This window comes from Aptenodytes forsteri, unplaced genomic scaffold (assembly GCF_000699145.1).
Source record: "Aptenodytes forsteri isolate BGI_AS27 unplaced genomic scaffold, ASM69914v1 Scaffold83, whole genome shotgun sequence".
NCBI lineage: Eukaryota > Metazoa > Chordata > Aves > Sphenisciformes > Spheniscidae > Aptenodytes > Aptenodytes forsteri.
In genome coordinates, this window is record NW_008795371.1 from 2422807 (window position 1) to 2446847 (window position 24041).

The 24041-nt window shown below is 34.9% G+C and overlaps 1 protein-coding gene across 2 annotated transcripts in view; it reads right to left on the bottom strand.

Moving 5' to 3' along the window:
- Positions 1–24041, bottom strand: part of CGNL1 (cingulin like 1) — a 55095-nt gene that overhangs the window by 12175 nt on the left and 18879 nt on the right. For both annotated transcript variants that reach the window (XM_009280360.2, XM_009280359.2), the window contains exons 8-14: positions 18699–18905; positions 18266–18370; positions 11568–11720; positions 10733–10903; positions 8122–8283; positions 7204–7293; positions 1390–1473 (exon numbers count right to left, since the gene is read on the bottom strand). In XM_009280360.2, coding sequence (XP_009278635.1) covers positions 1390–1473; positions 7204–7293; positions 8122–8283; positions 10733–10903; positions 11568–11720; positions 18266–18370; positions 18699–18905 — 972 coding nt within the window. The remainder of the gene's footprint in view (positions 1–1389; positions 1474–7203; positions 7294–8121; positions 8284–10732; positions 10904–11567; positions 11721–18265; positions 18371–18698; positions 18906–24041) is intronic.

Below are 24041 nucleotides of genomic sequence, written 5' to 3' on the forward strand. Positions count from 1 at the left end.
GATATTCCATACCATGTGACATCATGCTCAGTATATAAACTAGGGAAAAGCTGGCTGGGGGGCTGCTGCTCGGGGACTGGCTGAGCATCGGTCGGCGGGTGGTTAGCAATTGCATCATGCATCATGGCTTTGTATATTCTTTTATTATTATTATTACTACTATTTTACTTTACTTTGTTTCAATTATTAAAATGTTCTTATCTCAACCCATGAGTTTTCTCACTTTTACTCTTCTGATTCTCTCCCCCATCCCACTGTGGTTTGAGGGGAGGAGGGGGTGGGAAGTGAGTGAGCAGCTGTGTGGTGCTTAGTTGCCGGCTGGGGTTAAACCACGATAGTGGCATTCTTTTTTCTCCAACAATTAAGATGGGATTAATTTCACATAATTTAAGGCACCAAATTAGGTGTCTGGTATAAACATGTTCTCTAAATTCCCCTTACAATCTGTTTTTTCTTGAGACTATCAATAATACTATGACTTGCTAAGATAGCTTTCCTCTGGATCTCAGCTAGGGGCTATGATAGTAATCTTGCTTTCAAAGACCACTGAGCTGCAGAATAAAGTGTTGCAAAAAGCTAGAAAGTATTTTTAATGTACTTTCCATCACAGATATTGAAACATGAGTCATATTCCTTCCTAGACAAGAGAGTAGCAGTTCTCTATCAAATCTGTATCTTTTCTTTCAGAGGCATGTCATTTTTTCACTTGTTTGCTCCTACAGAAGAAAATACTCAACTAAAATCACAATTGCTTGAAATTATGATCCACCTTCAACAGTGTTGCTGAAGTACTGTTAAGACTTTGAAGAACAGCTCCTCCAAAAGCTGTCAAAGAATTTACAGCTAAACTGGACAACAGTGTCTTTGATATTCTATAGTCTTTTCTGTATGTATGCTTTTTAAAAGTTTCTATACTGATATCTCAGTTATATTCTAAAACAAGTGTACCATATCAACTGTCACATTTCTTATTTTTAATGTCTTTGATCCTCAAATGTATAGACAGAATTTGTGTGGTAGAGAGATGCCTGTACTCACTACAAAAAAAATGTCTTATTATATAAACAGATGTATGCATAATATGAGTGTTTAGTATATGAAATATATAAATTGTGACAAACCTCAAGCTCAAACGGGGGGTACAGAAAGAAAAAAAATACTAAGAGAAGACTTAATTTAAGATTATAATATTTTCTTTTGAGTATCAGTATTAAGATACTCATGGTTTTTAATCTATTCTTACTAACACATACTTCCAGCAGCACACTATGGTGGGATAATGCCAGCTACCAAATACTGTATTCCTTAAATGCTTATTTGAAGTTCCTAATGAAGGCAGATACCCAGCCTGTTACCTTGCTAGTGTGATGATATGCCAGCCATAATTACCTGTCTTTCCAATGAAATTTTGTCACACTCCAAATCTTGCTTTATAGCTCTTTCCTGAAGTAGCTCTGTCCTCATTTGTTCAATCTATTATAGAAAGAAAAGACAGACATTTTAATAAAAGATTTAATTTACATTTATTTATACGATACTGTGTGTATTTATTTATATACACATATACATGTAGTACATATACCTATGCAATGAGAAAAAATTTGCTCTTTCTTAGAACTCAAGACATACGCATCATTTCAGATGAAGTTTACAATTACAATCTTGAACAAAATTTTCCGCTTTGGGAAGCCCATGTTATTCCCAGTGCTTATTTGAGGCATTTTCCAGCCACATTGGGTACTGTCGATGTTCAGTATATATATTCTGTAGCAGGGAACTGAACTCTAAAATGTTGCATGAGAGACGTATCATGTGGCAGGGAACTGAGTTCTGGAAATCACATCAGTCTTCAAACACCTTCTACAGTTGTTTTCTTCATACTTAAGTCTGAAGCTCTGAAATAGCACCTTACCTTTAAGCTGCTGGCTAGTCTACTTTAAAGTTTCACTTCATTAAACACAAACTGGTAGCTGCAGACAAGTGCCTAGAACTCAGTGAGACACTCTACAGACAATTACAGTTTTCTGTGTCTGTGAGAACAGTAAAAGCTCTTTTTCAACAGACACTGATGCATACTGGATATGAACCTTGCTCCCCCCCAGTGAATTTTATGTCTGTCATACCAGGACAGCACCAACTTCTGGATTTGGGGAGGGGGTGGTTTTTGTTTGTTTTGCTAAAACACAACTTTTGCTACAGTTTCTGTAAATATTTCAGTTGCATATTCAATAATCAAAAGGAAAGTATATCCTCCATATGTAAGACGTTAAAAAACTACCTGATCAATACAGAATCAAGATAAGAATACAGAATTAGTTTGTTTTATCTCACTATTGGACTTGGCTGGAAAAAAAAAAATTCTGAGGATCAAAGAGAAACTCTAAACTGCCTAACAGCTGCTACTGAAACTTCGGGGCTAAAGGAAAAAGTTTGTGGTGCCCAAATACTTTTCTTGCCTCTCATTCCTGCTGAGACTGCCCTCAAGTCTTTACAAATGCCTTTGCAGGCACAGCTAATGTTACCACAGCATTTGTGCTATTCCCTGCACAATGTTTACTATGATGAATATCACCTGGGGAACACAGTGAACATCTATACCAATTACTGTACCTGCAAAAAGACTGACAAAGGTTTCAGTGGCAACAGCATTCTTGCCTGCTTTACAACAGTTACATATGAACTTGCATAAACACATCATCACAGTTAAGCAGCACTAAGTTACCGAATTATCTCACTAAAGGTCTTTCAAAAGCCATTGAGAATTCTTGTATAAAAAAATCCAAAAGCAATGCTAAGAATGTGAAGGTTAAACAAGTACAGCACATGAAATTTTACCTTAGGCCATTTTTTTTTACCACATTATAATATTAAAAGATATATTTTTAGTTAATCACATGTTTAAAAGAAGTCATTTACACTGTTTCTGTAGCTTTGAAATGAATATATGAATACAAACAATGGTAGCAATGCATGCAGTTGCATATGTTATGTCACAGTATGGTTTCAGAACAGTAGAAGGCATTCCTGAAAACTAAGGTCATAACAGTTACTGGACTACAAATGTTAGCACGTGGCTGTGTTCTCAACAGCTGGGTAATTTCCTAAAAGCTCTCATTGTTGCATAGAAGCATAATAATAATAAAAAAAATTATATATGATATAAATATTATTTCATGTATACAATAGCTGCATTTATTCATGAAATATATGGAAAAAAGTTATAATGTGAGGGATGACATAGAATTTATTCTGCTGTAATTGCTTTAGCCATGAAGACAGACACAGAAAAAATAAAGCAAAATTTGTAGTAAAATGAATGACTAATGAAAAATGCAACTGTTAACTGAAAAAAGGGTTTTTGTTTTACATAGGAACTTGCTTAATGGACCACTTGAAAGTTCTACTGTGCTCTTACTGTGCTCAAAGGCTGTGACAAATTTGTGCAACCTTCCCAAGATCTCAAATTAAGGAATTATTTACCGGACAATTATTATATTTCCAAGATGACTGCTACTGTTGTTGGACACCATGTAAAAGCAACCTCACAGAAAACAGTGGGAGAGAGAAAAAGTACTATATCTGATTAGGATCAGAAAGCTACGTGCAAATACGTACAAGAGCTTGTAGAAAGAGAAGGGCAGCAGGACACAATTCTTGCTGGGGGAGGTGAAATTGTTTTTACTTCTCTCCTTGCATTTCTCATAGTAAATGCATAATTAACATGCACAAAGGAAAAAAAGCAGTTGTCTGCCAAAGCGTGCTCAAACTTTTCACTTATTTCACAGCAGTTAAGATAGGCTGTTGGTATGTACCATGCAAAGTTTTGTGCTTCACATTCTACCTTTCCCATATCTAACATATTCTAATTATATTAAAAGAATAAACTATTTCTGCAGCTTAAGGCAACAGTTATCACAGCTGGATTTGAAGAATGCTAACAAGAAAGAAATGAGAAAAGCAATAGTATCAGATTTTACAAAGCTTTATTAGACATAACAGCATTTTGTGCCAGCTTTAGGATTAGAAGCAGCTGTTGAGTTATAAGTGAAAGCAATTTGATTTCCAATAATATTTTAGATGCTATCACCATTGTTTACCATCTCGTCTAGGTTCACAGCCTATGTTTCTTGTTAGTACCAAAGTAGGGAAAAGTAAAATATATATATATATATATATGTGCCTATATACAGACTTACATACACAATTCTCAAGTATGTCACCAAAAAAACCTATGTTTAACAAACAAACAAGCAAAAGACAAACAAACCCCTTTGATCCTTCATAATTGAAAAGCAACCTTCACGTCCACATTTCCATTTGTTTGCTTCCCACACCTGGTGCCAGCTAAAGAGCAGGTATACAGCTATCCATTGGGAATGCTTTACCAAAAGGAAGTGAACGATGCAGTCAATGCAATTTTATCCTTCTGTATTTATTCTAAAATTATAATGGAAACTGACTAGTCCATTTTTCACACTTACTGGAAACAACTCTGAAGTCAATAGACTCATGTTTGCATTTTCACAGAATACAAGAATTGATGAGGGTATCTTAAATATTTTTCAATTATGTTTGCAAAAACAAAATGGCAAGAGGTACTTCATTTCACTTGTTTGTAGGAAAAAAAATATCATGTACTAAAATGTGCCCTGTCCCTGCTCGCTTTAGACTCAAAGGGCAGCTGAGTGCTCCAGCTTTCTGTGTGTGTGTGTTTGTTTACCATTTTGCTCTTTCCAGAGTTGCTAATATCTTATCATTTAAAAACTAATAGGATATGATCCACCTTTCCTCCAAATTTTTTTACTGTTTCCACTTTGTTGTGGTACTTCTCGAGAACGAGGTAGGGAAGATGAGAACAGTGTCTCATGCAGCCACTCCCAGATTCAAAAGGGTGTTTAAATTAAAAAAGGATAACATTTCATGGTAAATGAAATGTGAACTATCAGTCTTGCCAATGTTTATTCAAATGTTTAGCTTTATGTAAAATAGAATCACTTGTTTCAATTTGTTTTTACTAGAAATTTGAGTATTATAGCTCATTATCAGTATATTAAAATAACACATTTATAATAATAAAAAAAATTACAGAAATACAGATATTACCAAAACAAATCCATTATAATCTTTCACGTCATTATAAATGCTTAGCAGACCCTGAAATACTCTTTAGTAATTTGACTACTTAGTCATTCTGGCATAAAATCAAAACAAAGCAACCTTTGTAACTCATGTGTGAAACGAGAAACTCCAGACCTCAGAACAAACACGTCTTTTACCCATTATGTAACATTTTGGTCACCCATCTGTATTTTAGGTCGCCATTCAATTAGCAAATTAACTTACGATAGTACCCACTAGTGCAGCTATGACTAAGGTTCTTTCATCCCAGGCTTACGACACAGGCATAAACTCTAGTATTAAAGGCTTCCTAATTTAACAATAGCATGACCTCACATTATTATCGGTTCTTTACATTCTATTTCGCCCACTGACTCAGAGTCTGTACAATATCAATGTAATAATAGCAAAAAGACTATATTGCAATCAAATAGAATCTCAGTAACCTGAGTCCCAACAAAGTAGTAATGGTGCCTTGGTGTTTCAAGGATGCATGAAAACAAGCTGAGCTCTAAATCACTTTAAAACTCCAGCTGTCTCAGTGGAATATACAATTTCATTGAAAAGACATAGAAACTAAGATTTTACTTTCTGTTCTCCCTTTGAAATTAAAGCTATTCAAAAGAATGTCAGCAATTCTTTTTTCCTGGAGAAAGAAAGAGAAATGAAAACAGAACAGACTATTGTGGGTTGTACCTCAATGCAAATTGTCTCCTGGACTTCTAGGAAATTACTAATGAGGTATTGTACTTAATGTAAAGCTACAGTAGTAGCTAATGTAGTAGACATGCTGTAATGAGTTTCACATCTCTCGGAATGTAAAACTAAGGCAAAGAACATTGTCTAGGCCGTGATATTCCAAGACAGCCACATCACCATATTCCTTTCTGTAGACTAATCAAAAACTTGCATAATACTGACTACTCGACCATGGATACTCTGATTACTTTTTCAGTCGTCAGGCCCTATTCTCTACCTTTCTGGTTTATTATAAATATTTGTTACAGAACCTATGATTTCATATTTCTTTCAGAAATCTTGAATAATATTATTAAGGCCTCTTTCTTCAGAACAATGAACTCCTAATTCTCTTAGACTTGGTGATTTCCAGCTCAATGGTCTCATTTCCACAAGCCCACTCCACTTCCCCCTACCTGCACATCCACTGGCCTTACTGAAGACAGAGGCAAAAATATTCATTTATTTGAGGAGGCATACCTGAATTACTTTTTATCTTGATTGATACCTCATCGTACAGTTTCCACAAGTTCTTTTTTCTACTTACACAGTCAAGAATTTTTCTGTTACTTGTTTGAATTATTATGATAGGTCTCACTTAGCTTGGCAAATCTTGCTTTATCTTTACATTTTCTGCCCCCATGAGACACAACCTTGTTAATAAATCCTTCTTCCCCTCTTTCCGGGCTGTCTACTCATATAACACTTCTGGAACTAATGACTGATATTTTTATGTGGAAAAAGCTTTCCAACTGTCTTATCTTTGATATACCTTAATCAGTTTTTACACTTGTAATGAAAATAAAGCTTCCTCTCTGTTGAAACTGGCCAGCATCTTCAGTTCACCTGACTTCACTAATTAATTTCACAATTTCCTAAGCTCCTCCTTCTTTGAAATCAAGACTCTATTATGCTGTCCTACTTTACCAAAAAGTTAAAAAATTGTGATCTTTCAGCCTAAGATACTTTCTACAACCAGAAACTAAAACTAAAGCCTAAGATAGCATCCTATCTAAAACTAAGCCTAAGATAGCATCATCTCTGCATGCATCAATGATGAAGCTCACTGCATCAAGAATATCAGAGGATGACACTAGTCTTCAGTCTTTATATGCAATCTGTGACAATTTTCCAGTTAGGAAAACAGGAAAAAATTGGTCTGTGATGACGTGGAGGAGCATATTTAATCATGTTTGTGAACCTTGGTTTTTTGCATTTACACACTCTGCTTTAGTACAGTATATAAACCCTACTGCTAATCATTATTTAGTTAATCAATATTGTTTGCAATCCTAATAACGCTTTTTCCTCATCATTATACAACAGTTGGAAAACTTGTTCAAGTACCTGTTCTCTGCATCTACTGATCCTCTCAGACAACAAATCCGAATTAGTCTTTTCTTCATCAAGCTCAAGTTCCAGGTGAGATAACTTGTCCTAAGTGGAACAAAGAAAAGTAATTTCAACATACTACTTTCCCATCCTCTTCAGATTGCTATGAGGACATTCTTCCTTAAACTTCAAGGACTCAAACTGTCTGAAAGACTAGGCTTGAAAAGTGAAATGCCTCTGAAAACACATACAGAATCTAGAAAAAGAGATGGCAGGTAGATAAGCCTTTACAGTGAATTTGTTTGCCTGACAGAAGTAAAATAGAAGTTTCATTTCCTTTTTTAATCACTCCCACCAATTTCAAGAAAATAAGAGAAATTCTGTAATGTTTCTAGACACTGTTTTTAGAATGTCTAAGTTACATTATACACTTGGAAGAGAAATTTCTTTTCATATGAGTACAATGGTATAAAAGTGTTTGTTTATGAAAGTCAAATGACAGCTTAGTTGAACCGAACAGTTATGAAGCTAAGCCTGTAACAACATAGTCAGAATAATTATGTTATTTAGGCTCCTGAAATGAACTGATACTAGATGCTAAATAGAACTTACACTTCTAAATACTTTTGAATTTCTGAGTGATGGGCCTATGAATGAAAATAATACAATTTTGCCTGATAAAGTCTAGAGAAAATTAGTTTAAAAGTTAATTAAAATTATGAAATAACAATTGCATTTTAGAACACATCATGCTACAATAGATATGCTAACAGATCACCTTTAGAATATACCAGAATAATTCCTGCAGTAGTACTACATGGATTTTCAACAACATCAAGTTATTTTGTTTCTTCCCAGGCAGAATCCATGTGAAATACCAAAATTATTTTAATCAGTTCTAATAAGATACCAACCCTTAAAAATATCTTTTACCTCCATTAGTTTGATTTGTCTTGCCCGATCATCTTTTAAGTGGTTTTTGGCTTCCAGTTCATACTCCAAGCCTTTCACAGTCTGTTCTAGCAGCTGAGTTTTTGTTATTGCCTCATCCTGAGCTCTTTGGTGGTCCCTCAAGTTTTCTTCCATGAGACGCAACTGAAACAATAAGATTATGGTAATACGCTTTACACTGTACTTTCTATAAATAAGTGATGTCAGTGAAGGGGACTGACTACAAACGTGACAGATCCGGAAGCGTGACAAGAATTTCATTGAGTTATATGCTTTTCACAGTAATTTTTGTTTTATCCACAAGATGGCACCAAGAAAATAAACTTGGATTAAATACCAGATCTAAAGAGATGCTTCACACTACAAGTTTTACAGTGACAATTATACATAGTTGGTTTTTTAAAACTTCTTTCTTTTTATCCAGTTACAGCAAGCCAAAATTTTTACAGTTTTCTAAATGGTTATATCTTCGGAACTTTTGCAATATTATTCCTTTTCTTTTCAGACTACCAATACCTTAGCTTTTAAATAATTACGTAGTTTATATGTCTGAGGCACTTCGATGACAGCATTTTACCAATGACATAATTGCTAACATATATATATGTATTAGTGTAACTTTTAGATGCAGTAGGGCTATCTGCTGAGGACAAAAGTTTCCTATTCTAACAATAGCGTGTACTCTAAAATTATCTAAAACCTTCACAGTACTTAAAAAAAAAAAAGAGCAGTCAGAGGGGTTTTAAGTGAGACTCTGATCAGTCCTTATACTTGTAACTTAACTTGTGACATATATATAATGAGGGGTTTTTTTTCTTCAGCATACAGTCTTCCATATTCTTCCTCTGTTTAGTCAAGTGCTTATCTTTTAGTGATGAAGCTAAAATAATGTATTAGTGACTGCTTACAGAGTTTGCTACCTATTGCTAAGTCCTGACAAAAAAATGTTGGACATTTGCATGACTTTGTGAACAGCTAGTTAAGTGCAGAGATCTGTATATTAATAGCATTTCATATGCATTTAACCTTTCAGAATGACATTGGATTGACAGCTTTCAAGACTGGTATCTTTTACGTATCCACAGAGAACTTACAAGAGATGCAGCAATGAAGAACTCCCATACTGCCTTGCAAGACTGTTTCATAATTTTTCTGCTAGAACAAGAAGATGATACTCGTGTTGCCATGATCATTACAATCCTTGGCTTTTGATGAGACTCTCAAAAAGAATGTTTTGTGCACTATGACACCTACCCAAGAGGATTTTCACAGACAACAAACTCTTTCACATTGAATGGAAGGACTATATATTTGTACTTCTTGTTAAACACAAAAGAGGAAGAGATAATAAAGACTTTCAATTGTCCTGAATGCTTAGTCTCTCTAGAAAGTCTGCTGTTTAACCTGCCTATCCTGTATTTTCAGATTTTGTTTCCTCTTTTGCAGCTAGTTGCCATATTACATTTTTAAAGCCCTAGGATTTTAAATATTGCCTCATGGAGATGTAGAATTCCACAACCAGTAATATTTTGTCCTTTATATAGTATTTGGATTATCTTTTTGTCAAATAAGGAAGGTTTCTTTTGTTCTGAAATTTTTTCTTTGTATGTTTTGTAGTTGTAATAGATAACACTAGAAGTATTTTTCATAACTGTAAACACAGTATGTATACATATTTACACACACACACATCTTTTATTTAAGTTGAATAAATGAGAATAGACAGCTTAAGAGCCATGTTCTCAATATCCCAGTTTTATCTTTCACATTTCATTATGAGCCTTCATCCCTTTACAAAGGCTCTCCATCCCTGAATGGAATAAATATAGAAGGAAGACAGAATAATACATAGGAACTATACTTTCTTCTGTTGCTGTAAACTGAATTAAAACAAGTTTGTTAAAGGGGAGAGGACAACATAAGAGAAGTTCTGAACTGGAAAAAAATGAAACTATTAAAATATTCTACGTACAGAAAACATCTGTGACCAGCGTATTCTCATAGCTTTTCCAATTGCAGAACAAGTATATGCAGATCTTTAAAAGACTGGATTGCCCTTATGGAAAAATTTACATGCTAAGAGGCAGACACTTCAAGACTGTGGTTGATTCTTGGTTGCACAGACACCTTTGTCATTTAAATCTGCAACTTGGCTCATACAAAGGAAGAGGAGAATGTATGTCAACTCCTTTAGAGCCAGAATTTGTTGGTTGTTTTTTTTTTTCTTTTTTCTAAATAACTGCTGGGTTTTTTTTTCCTAATTCAAGAATATTTCCACATTCCCAATTCCTTCAGTAGCAGGCATTAAAAGAGCAGCAGATCATCAATGGAATCCTTGTCATATCATTTAAGATAAATGCAGTGTTTGACAAATGAATGTATCTGTCACAAACAGGAAACCCCATTTCCCTGGCAGAAGTAACACACTGATCATCATCATGAAGAATGAACCTCAAAAGCATGCTGATTGAGATCAGTCTCTCATGATGAAGTACACAAAAGCGTGATAGCAAACATTCATTGTCTCGAAAACTATCTGAGCTGAATTCTAGGTCAAAGGTTAGAATTTGTCACTGAACTTATGAGTCATTACCTCATCTTGCATTCTCATGGCTGTCAGGCGTGATTTTTCTACCTCAAGGTTTTTCTCTTTTAATTGTCTCTGCACATCTGCAAGTTCCCTGCGATTTTTCTCCTTGTATTCATCAAGCTGGTTCTGAAGCTCCAGAGTTGATGTTCTTGAGATGTCTACCATTTCAGACATCTGGGAAAAAAGCACATATAATTTTTTTCCTAAAATAGTGCTACAAAAGGTTCTATCATGCTTAATACACCAAAAGGTTTTTTCCCTCCAGCTTTGATATTCAGCTCCTTATTTTCAAATGGAAAATTTATCAAGCATGTTCCCAAACAAATGAATTTCTATGCAGAAGTGTGAAAACACAAAACAGTAAGGTTATTTTCTAACAGTATGTGTGGCAAGACTATTCTCTTTTTGTCTGTCAGCAGTTCTTCCAGCTGACTGATGTAATGAACTGCACAGTCACACTTCAGTGTATCAATATTAAGTTGTACGGTTTACACACAGATGGCAAATAAGTCTAATGCAGTAGCGTTTTGAAGATCAGCTGTAAAACTCTGAAATATCGCTGTAGTGTACATTAGAACTGAACTCAAATCTGGGATCTTGTTTAAACAAAACAGAACTGTTTTACAACAGTATTTTGAGATAGCGGTGTTCCAACCACTGTTCCAGCCCTGAAAGCTTTTATTGATAGTCTCTAGGTTAAAGAGACTAATAGTAAAGTTTGCATTTCACTTTCTTTTACACATTTAAAAAAAAAAAAATTCTTTACAGTTTGGCAGCTCATTTGCTTCTGTCTGTTAGATATTCAGATTCCTGCAGCCTCTTTGGAGTGAACTCATACCTCCTCCTGTAACTTTTCAACAGTCTTGTTCAGTTGCCATCGTTCATTCTCCATTTCATTCTTTATCTGCTTTAACTGTTCCTTCTGGTGAGTTTCATCTTTTAACTGCTGGGTTAACTGTTGCCGTTCCTGTGAAATACAGTGGATGTTCTCCTGCAGCAGATTAAAAAATATATAGAATGAAATGTAGACCCTCTTTTCTAACACCTTAAAGAAATGTTATATAACCCTCTCTGTGCAGCAGTAATACCACCAGCTGTTGTAACATTAAGACAAACTTAAATAAAAAAAAAAGTTTATGGAGTTACAGTTTGCTAGCCAGTATAGGACAAACATTATTTTAGTGATACGGTGCTTTATCCTTCCTATAAATTCCTAAAACACCGTTGCAACATTCATAGGACCAAAGGCAGACCCTTTTCATGATTCTGTTACATGCAAAGCGTACATTCCTCTGCAGTTGCACACATGTCAGCAAATCCTACCTCCTGCACAAGGTTCAATATCCATTTCAGGTTTCACATTTTCCTATATGCTCCCTTTAATGCTCCCTTAAAAGTTTTCTCAACAACAGCCTTTTTTTCCTAGGTAAAAAAGGTAAAATAAAATACAAATCTGTTCCTATGATGAGTGAGAAATAACTAGTGGTGATTTTTTTTTTCCCGTTGCTGTGCTTCTATAGCACCCAGAAGCCCTAATCAAGATGATGTCTCATTGTGACAGATGCTGTGCAAACAGAACTTTGCAGCTCCTAGCACAGAAATCTCCTTCCTGAAAGAACTTTTGCCATTAAAGTTCAAACCAGACCTTCATTATCTGGATTAAATTTTGAGTGAACTGCAGAACTATGCTGTATGCTCATCCACCAGGAGCTCCAAATGTGTCTGCTATTACGTTCAGAATGTTTAAGAACTTACCACCCTCCAGCTTCTAAATACTGTCCATCAGCAGAACAACTGACTGTCACTAGTGCATTCCAATACAAGAAAAGCAGGTTATTTTCCATCTGCATGTTGGGACTCTCACCTCTTCCTTCTTTCTCCATAATAAAATACCTTAACGGCCCTACTCCAAATAGACACTACAAGACTAGAAAAAGGGTTTGTTGTTATGAAGTCTGAGAGGCACCATTAAATTGATTAAAACCAGATTATGGACAGTTTTTCTGTTCCAACAGAAAAATGTAAATAATTAAAATCACCATAAACTGTAAAAAGCATTCCAAAACATTGTTTTACATTTTAATATTGGAAATACAAAGTTTTGTTGAATATCTAATACCTATGATGCTTACTTTATTACACTTCGAAAAACTTTAAATGTGAAAACACAGTAGTATTTCTGTAGGCAATATAGATCAGAATCTCAAAAAATAATTGTTCTGAGAGAAATGAAAGAATGTCGTCAGATGTTAGAAGTTAGAGATTTCTTTAGATTCATTGTCTCTCTTATGTTCCTGTATAACCTGTCAACAAAAGACATCTCTGATACAAACAGGAGTTATGGTGGATGCCTAAAAAGTGTATACATAACCCTAAAACATGCTGGGGGCTAATAGATGTTGTTTTGTAAAGCCTAATTCTACACCAGAATTGGTTTAGCTGACACCAAAGGATTTTAAGAACCTTGAAAAGGTTCAACTTTAGCACTTAATTTCTAAAAGCTGCTGAAGTCTTGGGACCCTGCTAATGTGCTATATTTGAACAGGTTATAAAAACCTAATGTATGTCTTCATCCATCAGTCTTTCACAGATCATTTAACTTTACTGTTTGTTTACATCATCCTTGAGAAACAAACTGCACAGACACAGATCAGTGAAATACACTGTGGCAGAATAATGGTGCCAGTAGGATGCTGTTCTGCATTTCCAGTGTGCTGAAAAGGGAAGTAAACAAGAGAGCAAATCCAGTCACTCTATTTACTTCAGAGTTATCAACAACAACAACATCACCACAACCAAAAAACAACCAACCAAACAAAAAATCAATCATTAATATGAGAAGAAATTTCATCTACTAACTAGGATAATTGCCAAAGTAATAATAGGTATAAACAATTAAAATATTTAAAGAAAATAATAAATAGGGGGCTTGATACAAGCGGTGGATCACCTCAATTTTCGTCAGGTCATGCTAACTTTTGCCTGATTTTCAGATATGCAGCAGACTGAGATGCCCGAGATTGAAATTTAGCTTTTTTTCTCCTTTGAGTTATATTCTGGCATCCTGAAAAGAAAAATCTGTACTTCTCATGTATAGCATCTCCCCATTTTCATCAACATATTTTCACTGTTTGTTACTAAGAAGGATGATAAAACAAATACTAAGTACATTACTAAAAATTAGAAAGTGTTGTGAAGTTGTAATCATAATTATTTTAATAGAAAATGCAATTCCTAGATAACTGACCTGTTCCAAGGAGGAATTTCAGTTTTGCTCAGTCTTAGCTAATAAACAGTTTAATAAATAGTTAATAAATTAGTTCAATAATAAACTGACAGGGGCAATGCTGCTTCAGAGTATCATGGGAACTGAAGTTCAGGTGCTTCATGCTCTCATTCCCCCACATCTATTAAAAATCTCTCATGCCCATGTCCCTCTTGTGACGCATCAGTATCTGTTCAGCCATCTGATATGCCATAAGAATCACAGGACTAAGCATTTCCTGGACCCAGTAAAGATCCTATCACTTTCCAGCCTCCCCTTCTGGTAGATCACATTTATTAGACATAAAGAACATGACAGGAGAAAGCAAAGGCTTCTCTGGGTACTTATAAAGTACAAGACTGAAAAAAAAAAAAAATTATACCAGTGTTGTTTCTTACCAAATCAGCAAGTTTTTAATGCACGATCAAATGGTTCACATGCACAACCATTCCCTCTGGAAAAGTGTGTAATAGCTGATTGTTCTCTGGGCTTGATGAATTCTAACTGGCTGGAAATGGTAGTTTTCTTACCGCACCATTCTGCATAATTTTCTTCTCAAAATCTATTTAATAGGTGTCCATACTACAATCTGTATTATTTAGCTAGTAACTATGCCATAGAATAATTTATTCTTCAAATAGTGAAATTACCAATAAAGCATAATATGGTCCTTGTTGTTTTGCTAAAAGGTAGCCAGCAGAAAACTTGATAATATAGGTATAGGGTAAAAATATTCCTCATGAAAACTGAGCATTGCAACAGAAATGATCTTTGTTTTACTAAAAACCCTGCATTACAACAGATACTACTTCATTCTTGTAATATTATTCAGGGGAAATAGCATGTCGTGTAGTTTCCCATCAATGATCATTTTCCTTGGGCAACACAGATGAGGATATGGTATTTCCCTTTTCTAGACTAGCTGATAAAAGAGAAAAATACTGATAAAAATTAGCATGCCTAGTTTAACATTAATATTTGAGATAGACTAATATGCCATGCTAGAAACAACTGAACTTCCATTTATATCATTTTGCTTAAGTATCAAAAAACGTGATGCAATGGAAACGTTGCTACCGACTACCCAAATGCTGCAGTCTCCTCAGTGTCTAGCCTTTCAATACATTATACTGAATTTCAGTATTTGAAATTTGGGATGTCCTATAGGACAGCTTCAATAGTCAACTCAAATATAACCACTAATGTGAGTCCCCTTCACATACAAAAATCCTTGAGTAGTTTTCACTGGAATTAGCTGGCCTGTCAGTTACAGTGTGACCACAAGTCAAGTAAACAGTTTGTCAGTTGCCAGTTTAAAGCCAATCTGTAGTGGCAATTAATTACTTTGTGAAGAAGCTTAAGCGTTATTTCAGCACAAGCGAGGCTAACTCTACAGCAGTATTTCTCAATTTCAGGTTGGTGGACAGACAGTGGTCCAGAAGACAGGGAGCCATAAAATAACAATAGAACACACTCACATTTCCACATATCTAGAGAAGGAAAGAAAAGAAAATGGGGGAAAACGAACGTAGCAATTTGTTTTCATAGTAACCTATAAGATTATTGCAATACTTCCTTGTTTTTCCAAACAATATTAGCTGAACCATCTCTTTACAAAATTAATAATTTCTTTCAACTGATAACTGAAAATTAAGAACGTATTTCAACTTACAGTGCTCTGCAACACTAATTTATGTGCCTACCATTATTTACCACAATGAAAAGATAAGTTTCATATTCTTCCACCCATGGAAAGGATCCTGTATTCTGTTTAATTTAACAAGCACAGAATACTTGGCACTGCTATTCATAATGTTGGTATAATTGATACTTTTTAATATACTGCAGTACCATATATGCTATGGTTAAGGTGCACAGTAATTATATTAAATTATTTCCTTTCCCAAGAGAGTTCTCAAGAAACTTCCAAAAGTCTTCTCAATGTTGCAAAAATGTTAAGATGTATTTCATTTCTTGAAACAGTAGACTACATACAGGAAGCTACCCTAAACCAGAGGTTATAACACAGCATGAGACACTGCAAAAAATACTACTTGCCTGACCATCCATAAAGAAAATTTCAATATATACTGAAGTTGATTTTAGACAAAAGCATTAAAACAAATTGTCTATAATAATTAAGTGTATTTCAGCTTTAACTTTTCTGAATAGAAATTTGGGATGAAGGAGGAACAGATTTGGCTATGTTTACAGTAACTGCTACAATTCTATTCATATTGTCATTGTCTTTCTTCTGCTAGCCCACCATTAAAAGTCATTGATATTATGTAAAAAGCAAGATGGGCTCAGTCAGGAATTAAGTTTCCACTGTGATAAGCATTATTACTGTGCCAATGTTTGTCATCTAAATTGTCAAAGGTAATACAAGGCCAAATCAGCCTACTGCACAATGTTGTTCATTAAAACAAGCAAAAATCTAAAAGACAGAAAGGCTGAATTGTTCTAAACTGAAGGGACTGCTGATTACATCCTGAAGTCCGTTAGTGCTCATATCTGGTAGACAAGAAGTGTAGAATCAGAAAGAGGTTTAAACTTGGTGTGCCAGAAATTAGACATAAGTTGTGAATAAAATGACAAGACAGACTCTTCTATCTGTCAGCTTTCCTAGGTTAATTTGGAGACCTAGCCTGGAGGCAGCATTACTTGGCATGATGCCCTGAAGGATGCGTAAACAGAAAAGAAAGAACACACTTTTCAAGCATCTTGACCCAAAGCTAATCAAGATGCAGGAGATGCATATGGTGCATTGATTCATGTTGTGCAGGAAGGTCAAGCCAGACTGTGATAGGAGGGAATTCTTAGAGAACAGTGCTAAATGCAAGCCAATGGTGAGCAATGGGCCATCTATTGTGACTGTGCGGGCTATCAGCAATACATAGAAGCAAATTTGGAGAATCAGTGAGGTAGAACAGATAAAAAGATTAAAAAAGAAAAAAGAACCAACCAACTAAAAGCCTCAGATGAAACACTTATTGATGGCTACAAGGAACATCAGCTTAAAAACATCATTTTGTATAAACAAGACTTCCTTACCCATACTGTTAAAACCTTATATTCTTGAAGCACGTTCCATTTGAAAGACACAGTTGTATTTTCTTGTTGTTGTTGTTTTTTTCTTTTTACCATAATTAACTGAACCATGAGAACATGCTGGTTAATACAATCTTCCCTTGGTTCATAATCCATTTATAGACAAGTTTCATTTTCAGATGTTCAGAACAGTAATGTAAAATTTTTGTTGAAGAAAACAAAGGAAAACATCTGTTTAATTAAAAAAGGGTCGCTAGCAACATACATGTACTTCACTTTTGAGTCTGACTTGTTTGAAGGAATCACTTAAAAACTTTGCTTCTGGAAGCAAAACTAAGAGAATTCTAAACTATCTGATACTGTAGAAATAGATGCTTCTTCAGGACATGTAAAAGGTGAATTACAAAGAGAAAAGATTAGGTTTGCAACCTTTTCAGATACAGAATGTAATGTCAATAAGAAGAGCTTTAAGATTTATACACATTCATCTCCTTACTAAACAGATCTGAATTTTCATTTTATCTGAATCATTCTGTCTTTACTCACACACAATACTTCCAACATTCCTCTCCACTGCTCTGAAGCAGATGCATTCTCCACATCATTAATTTCTGGGCTAATCTGGGACAAAGCATATCCTTTCCTGGATACTGAGTAGAGTAAGGAGCAAGGTGGAAAGAGGACTTCACACAGAGTTTAAGAGGCTGCAAGTCCTAGTGATGTGTTAAATTTCTCTGGTTTTGTGATGAAATATACCAGTTCCATGCAACATTTGCAAATACGACAGGTTCCTAAAAAATAAAAAAGATGCCAATTTCCTGATATTTGTCTACTACCAATATTTTTATTTATACCCAAGTACAGCTTTTTATTCTTTTACATGTAAATACCTACACACAACCAGAGATGAATGATCAAAATAATAAAATAGATTTATAAAACTTTAGGCAGTTTATTTTGCGATTCATCTGCCTGAAATTTTGCTAGATCCATGGAAGTAAAAAAAAAAAAAAAAAAAAGGAAGGCTTTAGATAGAAAACAATTTTAGTTAGACAATGCTGTGATTTCAGGAAACGTTTGAACATTGCAGTGAGGTCTGGACTTTAAAACAAAGTGTACTACAAAAAGAATGAGATGTTACTCTGCAGAAAGCAATGGTGACTCAGGTAAACAAACAGGAAATTTAAACTTTAAATATTCCAAATTGCTGTTGTTCTTACCTGCATATCTTCTAATTGGCTTTCCAAAGACCTTTTTAACACTACCAATTCTTTTGCCTCCTTTTCAGCATGTTTCAAAGCTTCTTCTAATTGTTGCTTCTCCTCCTGCAATGATATGATTTGATACATTTAGAAATAGTGGCAGGGCCTTTGATCTGACAAGTAAACTGAGCTATAAAATATGTTCACTCTGGCCTATCACTGATCTCCCCAGTTCCAAGCTGTGACTTGCTTTTACACTGGTTTTCACTGGGAAAATCTTTCCCATACATGTCAGCAAACTACATCCTGCTTCTTGAAAACCTGCTGGTTTTGCTTAGCCTTCCCAATGACACTGCCCATCCACCCCTTTGCCAGTTTTTGTTCTATAAGGCATATGTATCCTTTGCAAATAGGAAGGAGACTACTTAAGGGGCTTGTTTTCTTAACTTACCTCATATCTCTTTATTTTTTCCTTCACTGAATTTTCTTCTCCTTTCATATTATCAATTTGTTTGTGCAACTCTTGAATTCTACTCTCTAACTCATCAACTGTTCTCTTCAACTGTTCATTTTCCTCAGTCAGCTCTTTGACTTGATTTTCTATACTATTTCGCACCTCTTGTGCGGCGTTTCTTTCACTGGCAAGGACAGCAGCACTCTAGTGAAAACAAATTATGTCATGCTTAACAAAAAAAAAAAAAAAGATGCTGTTTTCCCACAGAACTTTCATATGGCACCACAGCAAATATAGTTAGGATATAACATTAAAATTTCAACAAAGAATTTAACTTAAAGTCTGTATGCATTACAAACATGTATTTTTATTATTCATGTTACTGTGGGAGAACACACAAGGAACATTTTTTTTCTCAGGCTTACCTACATGCTAAAGTAACATACAACACCTGAACAGTCTCATGCCTGCCATCACATATTTTCAGCTTAACATTTTCCTCTTTATTGCCCTAAAAAATTTTCATTACCAAATCCCATTGTTAGGTAATTCCAAGTAATCTAAAAAACTTAACATATATCAAAAGCCACATGGACCTTTAAGGAAGAACATATTGATGAAGAGTGTCTTCCACAGCAACACAAAATTTAGGCAGTCTTGCCCCAAAGCTTATTCTAAGCACTTACATACAACGCTTTATATCCATGCAACTATTTGTGGGGCTGCAGAATAAGTCAACTTAGGGAGCAGGATCAACTGTAATATTTACACACACAGATAAATATAAAGATATCTTGACACTAAAAAAAAAAAAAAAAAAAAAAAAAAAAAAAAAAAAAAAAAAAAAAAAAAAAAAAAAAAAAAAAAAAAAAAAAAAAAAAAAAAAAAAAAAAAAAAAAAAAAAAAAAAAAAAAAAAAAAAAAAAAAAAAAAAAAAAAAAAAAAAAAAAAAAAAAAAAAAAAAAAAAAAAAAAAAAAAAAAAAAAAAAAAAAAAAAAAAAAAAAAAAAAAAAAAAAAAAAAAAAAAAAAAAAAAAAAAAAAAAAAAAAAAAAAAAAAAAAAAAAAAAAAAAAAAAAAAAAAAAAAAAAAAAAAAAAAAAAAAAAAAAAAAAAAAAAAAAAAAAAAAAAAAAAAAAAAAAAAAAAAAAAAAAAAAAAAAAAAAGTGAGGGGGGGAAGGTGTTACTGGAAAAAAGCCCCAATCCATTTCAAAACATGGTCCCAACAAAGCGCTGTGTCAGCACAGAAGAGCAGACGGTGAGCAGGCATGAACCAGCAATAGAGACTGGAAGTACCTTACAGTGGTATTGGTGCAGCTCTACCTGCATATCATACAGCCCATATGTGGGGCTGTACTTACTCAGTAGAAGTTCTGCTTGGTTTTCTGTTACTGCCTGAGGATGGAAGGAGTTCAGCTACTGAGTTCAACTTGTATTCAAAAAGATACATTTTGTATTTTTTCAGAAACTCAAATCAATATACAGAACAAAGACAAATTATAATAAACTAGTATCACAATTTATCACATGTGGTGATAGATCTTTCTTTTTTTTGGCAGGGTAACTGGCTGCAGCATGTAACTTTTCAGAGCTAATCATCACCTTAGTCTCACCACTTACCCTCTCTAAAACACCCTACCATTTATTGTGGAAATCATGAGTGGAAGTATGTATCTATATTGTTATACTATCTATACTGTTATACTATAACACAGACCAGGTATGCACTTGTAAACAATTCTGAGGAGTAAAGAGCTGGAAGGATTTAATCTTTGCTCTTCATTAACTTGTCAGTCAGAATCCCCTCCAAAGAACATAATCCAAGACACAATTTGTAGTTCTTGCTCTTGGGCATTCAGGGTATGATACAAAGCAATACTCTGTACAAAGATCTGATTCTCATGTATAGGGTCACTGCCTTCTACATTAAGACCTTAAACAATAGTAGGAACACCAGAACAGACATACGAGTCAATCCAGAGCAGTATTCTCTCCAGTGGCCATAGCTGATATTTATGGACAAAAAGAGGAAGGACTACAGGACGAGCCTTTCCCCATTACACACTCCCAGCTCTCACTGTTTTTCCTCCATGAAGGTATCATCCACAGGTATAAAGGTATAATTCTTTTTGAATCCATTTATACCTTTGGCCTCTACATTATCTGGTGACAATAGGTGATTACACATTAATTACTGAAGCATAACATTTTTGCATGTGAAATTGTGTCTATCTGGCTGAAAACAAAAAGAAATCCTACAGAGTAGTTTGGTAAGAATCTATTTTGTGAAATATTTCATGAAAGCATGAAAATCACTTTTCAGTTATGCTATTTTTGATTGTATGTCCCGATTTCCCCTCCCTACCCCCAAAAGGAATAAGCAAAGTTATATAAAAGGGTGTTTACAAAGTGCGCCCTCACTAGATTGTTTTCTAGCAAGAAACAGCTTTAAAATCATGCAAATTAGTTTGATAAAGCAGTAACTCAGAAAACATTCAGACTGTCTACAGGGTCAATGAACTTATTATACAAAAACTGGCAGCATAAGTAGGCTGACAAGTTCTGGTCTTTTGAAAATACTGAAAAAACTTGTTCTTCTGAGTACATGACTAGTTAAAAGCTCTGAAACAAATCTCTGTTGATGCTTTAAGTTCTCACATAATGAAATTTCAATAGCATTTATATATTCCTTTAATTTTTGCTTTTAGCATAGAGCAAAGTTTTACTAATTAGCAAGCACTCCACCAGTGGCTCCTTTTTGTCTCATTTCCCCTTTCTGGAGCTGAGTGAAAGCAGCTGAGGCATGCTGGGGAGTTCGGGGAAAGGAATGTTGATTTGTCTGTTCTTTTTCATCCAACCGCCTACACAGGGCTGCACAGACCCACACTGTACCTGAAGATTCCACTACCTCATCTACCATGGTTTGCTCTACTTTCCCAACACAGGAAGCATTATTTACTTAGAAGTACATGCACACACACACACAAAAGCAAACAATCAAATAAACCCCCCAGATCTACATAGATAGTATGTATTTATGTGTATATTTATGTATGTATTTAACCTAACAGGTTCAAAATTAAGTTCAACCTACAATGATGCAGTCATATCTAGAGATCTGCTCCAGCCTGTCTTTTGCTCTATGTATCTTAGGATACTGTTCCAGCCACTAAAATTAAACTAAACTCGTATTCTCTCTCCTTTTTCACTATGTATTTCAGCAAGTTAGCAAGATGCTAGGTGAATATATGTAAAAGGTAGAGAGGTATAAAGGGCAAGTTGCAAGTATTATCTTTATTAACCTAATTTAAAATCTTAGAAATAAATTGGCTGTATATGTAAAACCTGCCTAAAGTTCCAGCTGCCTGAGTGACCAGCACTTAACCAGCAGATCTCCACAGGTCTCTAATGACCTTGGCATCATTACAAGGGTTACACCTTCACATGAACGAACTGTTCCCAAACAAATTCTTTAACACGTTAAGTACAAAATTCCTTTTTTTCACCTGGAAGGGGTATGTCTTAAAAAATACCAACAATAAATATATACACTCACACACACACTTTTCCAAGATGGTAGGAAAAATCTCTTAGTATATATGGGGAGCTTTACTGTATTGTAGTTGGAGAGTGGGCATTTTTCTTACATATCTTCTGGGGAGAGTAGGAGAAATTTCCTTCACAATGCACATTCCACTGTACACTGTTGTTTCAACATCTTTTCAACTTGTTTCAGATAAGACTGAAAAGAAACACAGGAGTATCTATCCTATCAGTTTACCTTACACAATTGTACTATACACATAAGGTATGGAAGATCACCTTCAGGATATCATTCAGGATGATATTGGAAAAAACAATACATGAGTATCTTCAATTTGATAGTGAAATTTAAACAAAGTCAAACCACACAAATACAATTCAGATGTTCTTTGAGTAGAAAACGCACACACAGCATCACTTCTCCAAAAGAGTCAAATTACACAGCTGCGTTTAGATAGAAAAAAGCCTATACTCGTTTATCCCCAGTGTAATGAGAATTGCAGGCAGAGCTGTTCACTGGCATAAATGAAGCTTCTGGGTTATAATAGCTTTTGGCAATACATGCCATATCCTGTAGCATATTGCCACAGAAAGTTAGGGTATAAAAACTCCACACCTCTTCCCTTCTCCTATTCTCCACTGTTAGTCTTATCTGGCACCCCACGTCACCTTCTACCTCCCCTCCAGGTCTTCTCTTGGGAAGACAGGTGAACATGATAGAAAAGAGCCTTGGTATCGTTAGAAAGGATATGCAGAAGAAACAAGCACCAAAATGTAGTTCTGACAGACCTTGTAGTGACACCGTTAGGGAAGAACCCGTTGGAGAGAGATCCCTATCCATATATTGAACAGTTACAAAAGGTTCAGGCCAGCAGCTATCAAATCATACAAGGACACTGCTGAAGCAGAAAGATTGTTGCGTCCTTTGACTATGGAATCCTACCACACAGGCAGTGTACTCAACCAGCCCCAAGCAACTAGAAGCCAATATCACTCACGTAGAGACCATACATTAAATTTACCACTCTGTCGTTAGAGATGGCCCACTATATTCTGCATAAAATTACCCTAATAAAACATGCCAGTAGAAGATATGAAAACCACTGCACTGAAATTACAGAGAAATTTTTATGTACATTGATAAATTCTGAATGCCAATTATTGCACTTCATAGGGTAAAACTGAAAGTGGCAACAGCATAAGACAGTTTAAACTGTACAACAGATGCTATATGCTAACAGCCAGCGGTAATCCTATTCTCTCTGGTTCTGTCTACATGAGCAAGGCACAGCTTTCATTTAAAAATCAGTGACTGGCTCACACGTTCAAAAAAGGAGTTGAAAGCTGTTTGCAAAAGCATTGAATTAGAGTGGGTTAGAGTGATGAGGATGAAAGCAGAAGGATAACTGAATGCTACAGGGCTAGTAAGTACAAATGAGGAAAAAAGCCAGACGGAGAACTCGCATGCGCAGATTGTGCTGTGGATCCATATCCTTCAGTCCACACATGACTTATTTGTAACGGTGCTGCACATAAACAGTGTGAGTTAACAAAAGGTCCTTAAGGCTTAATGACACTACATCAATTAATGACTCCTGTTGGTACCCATTCATAAATCCTTTACATTTAATATTTGGGGATGTTGGTAAAGTTTTGGCAATCATTTTAACTAAGTCTATAAAAATTACGTAACATAACATAAAACTGGTTAAACAAGATTCTTGAAGACAAAAGCTGGAATGAAATACTGTACATTCAGACATATTTGCCACAGGAAAAACCAGAAACCAAAACAATCAAA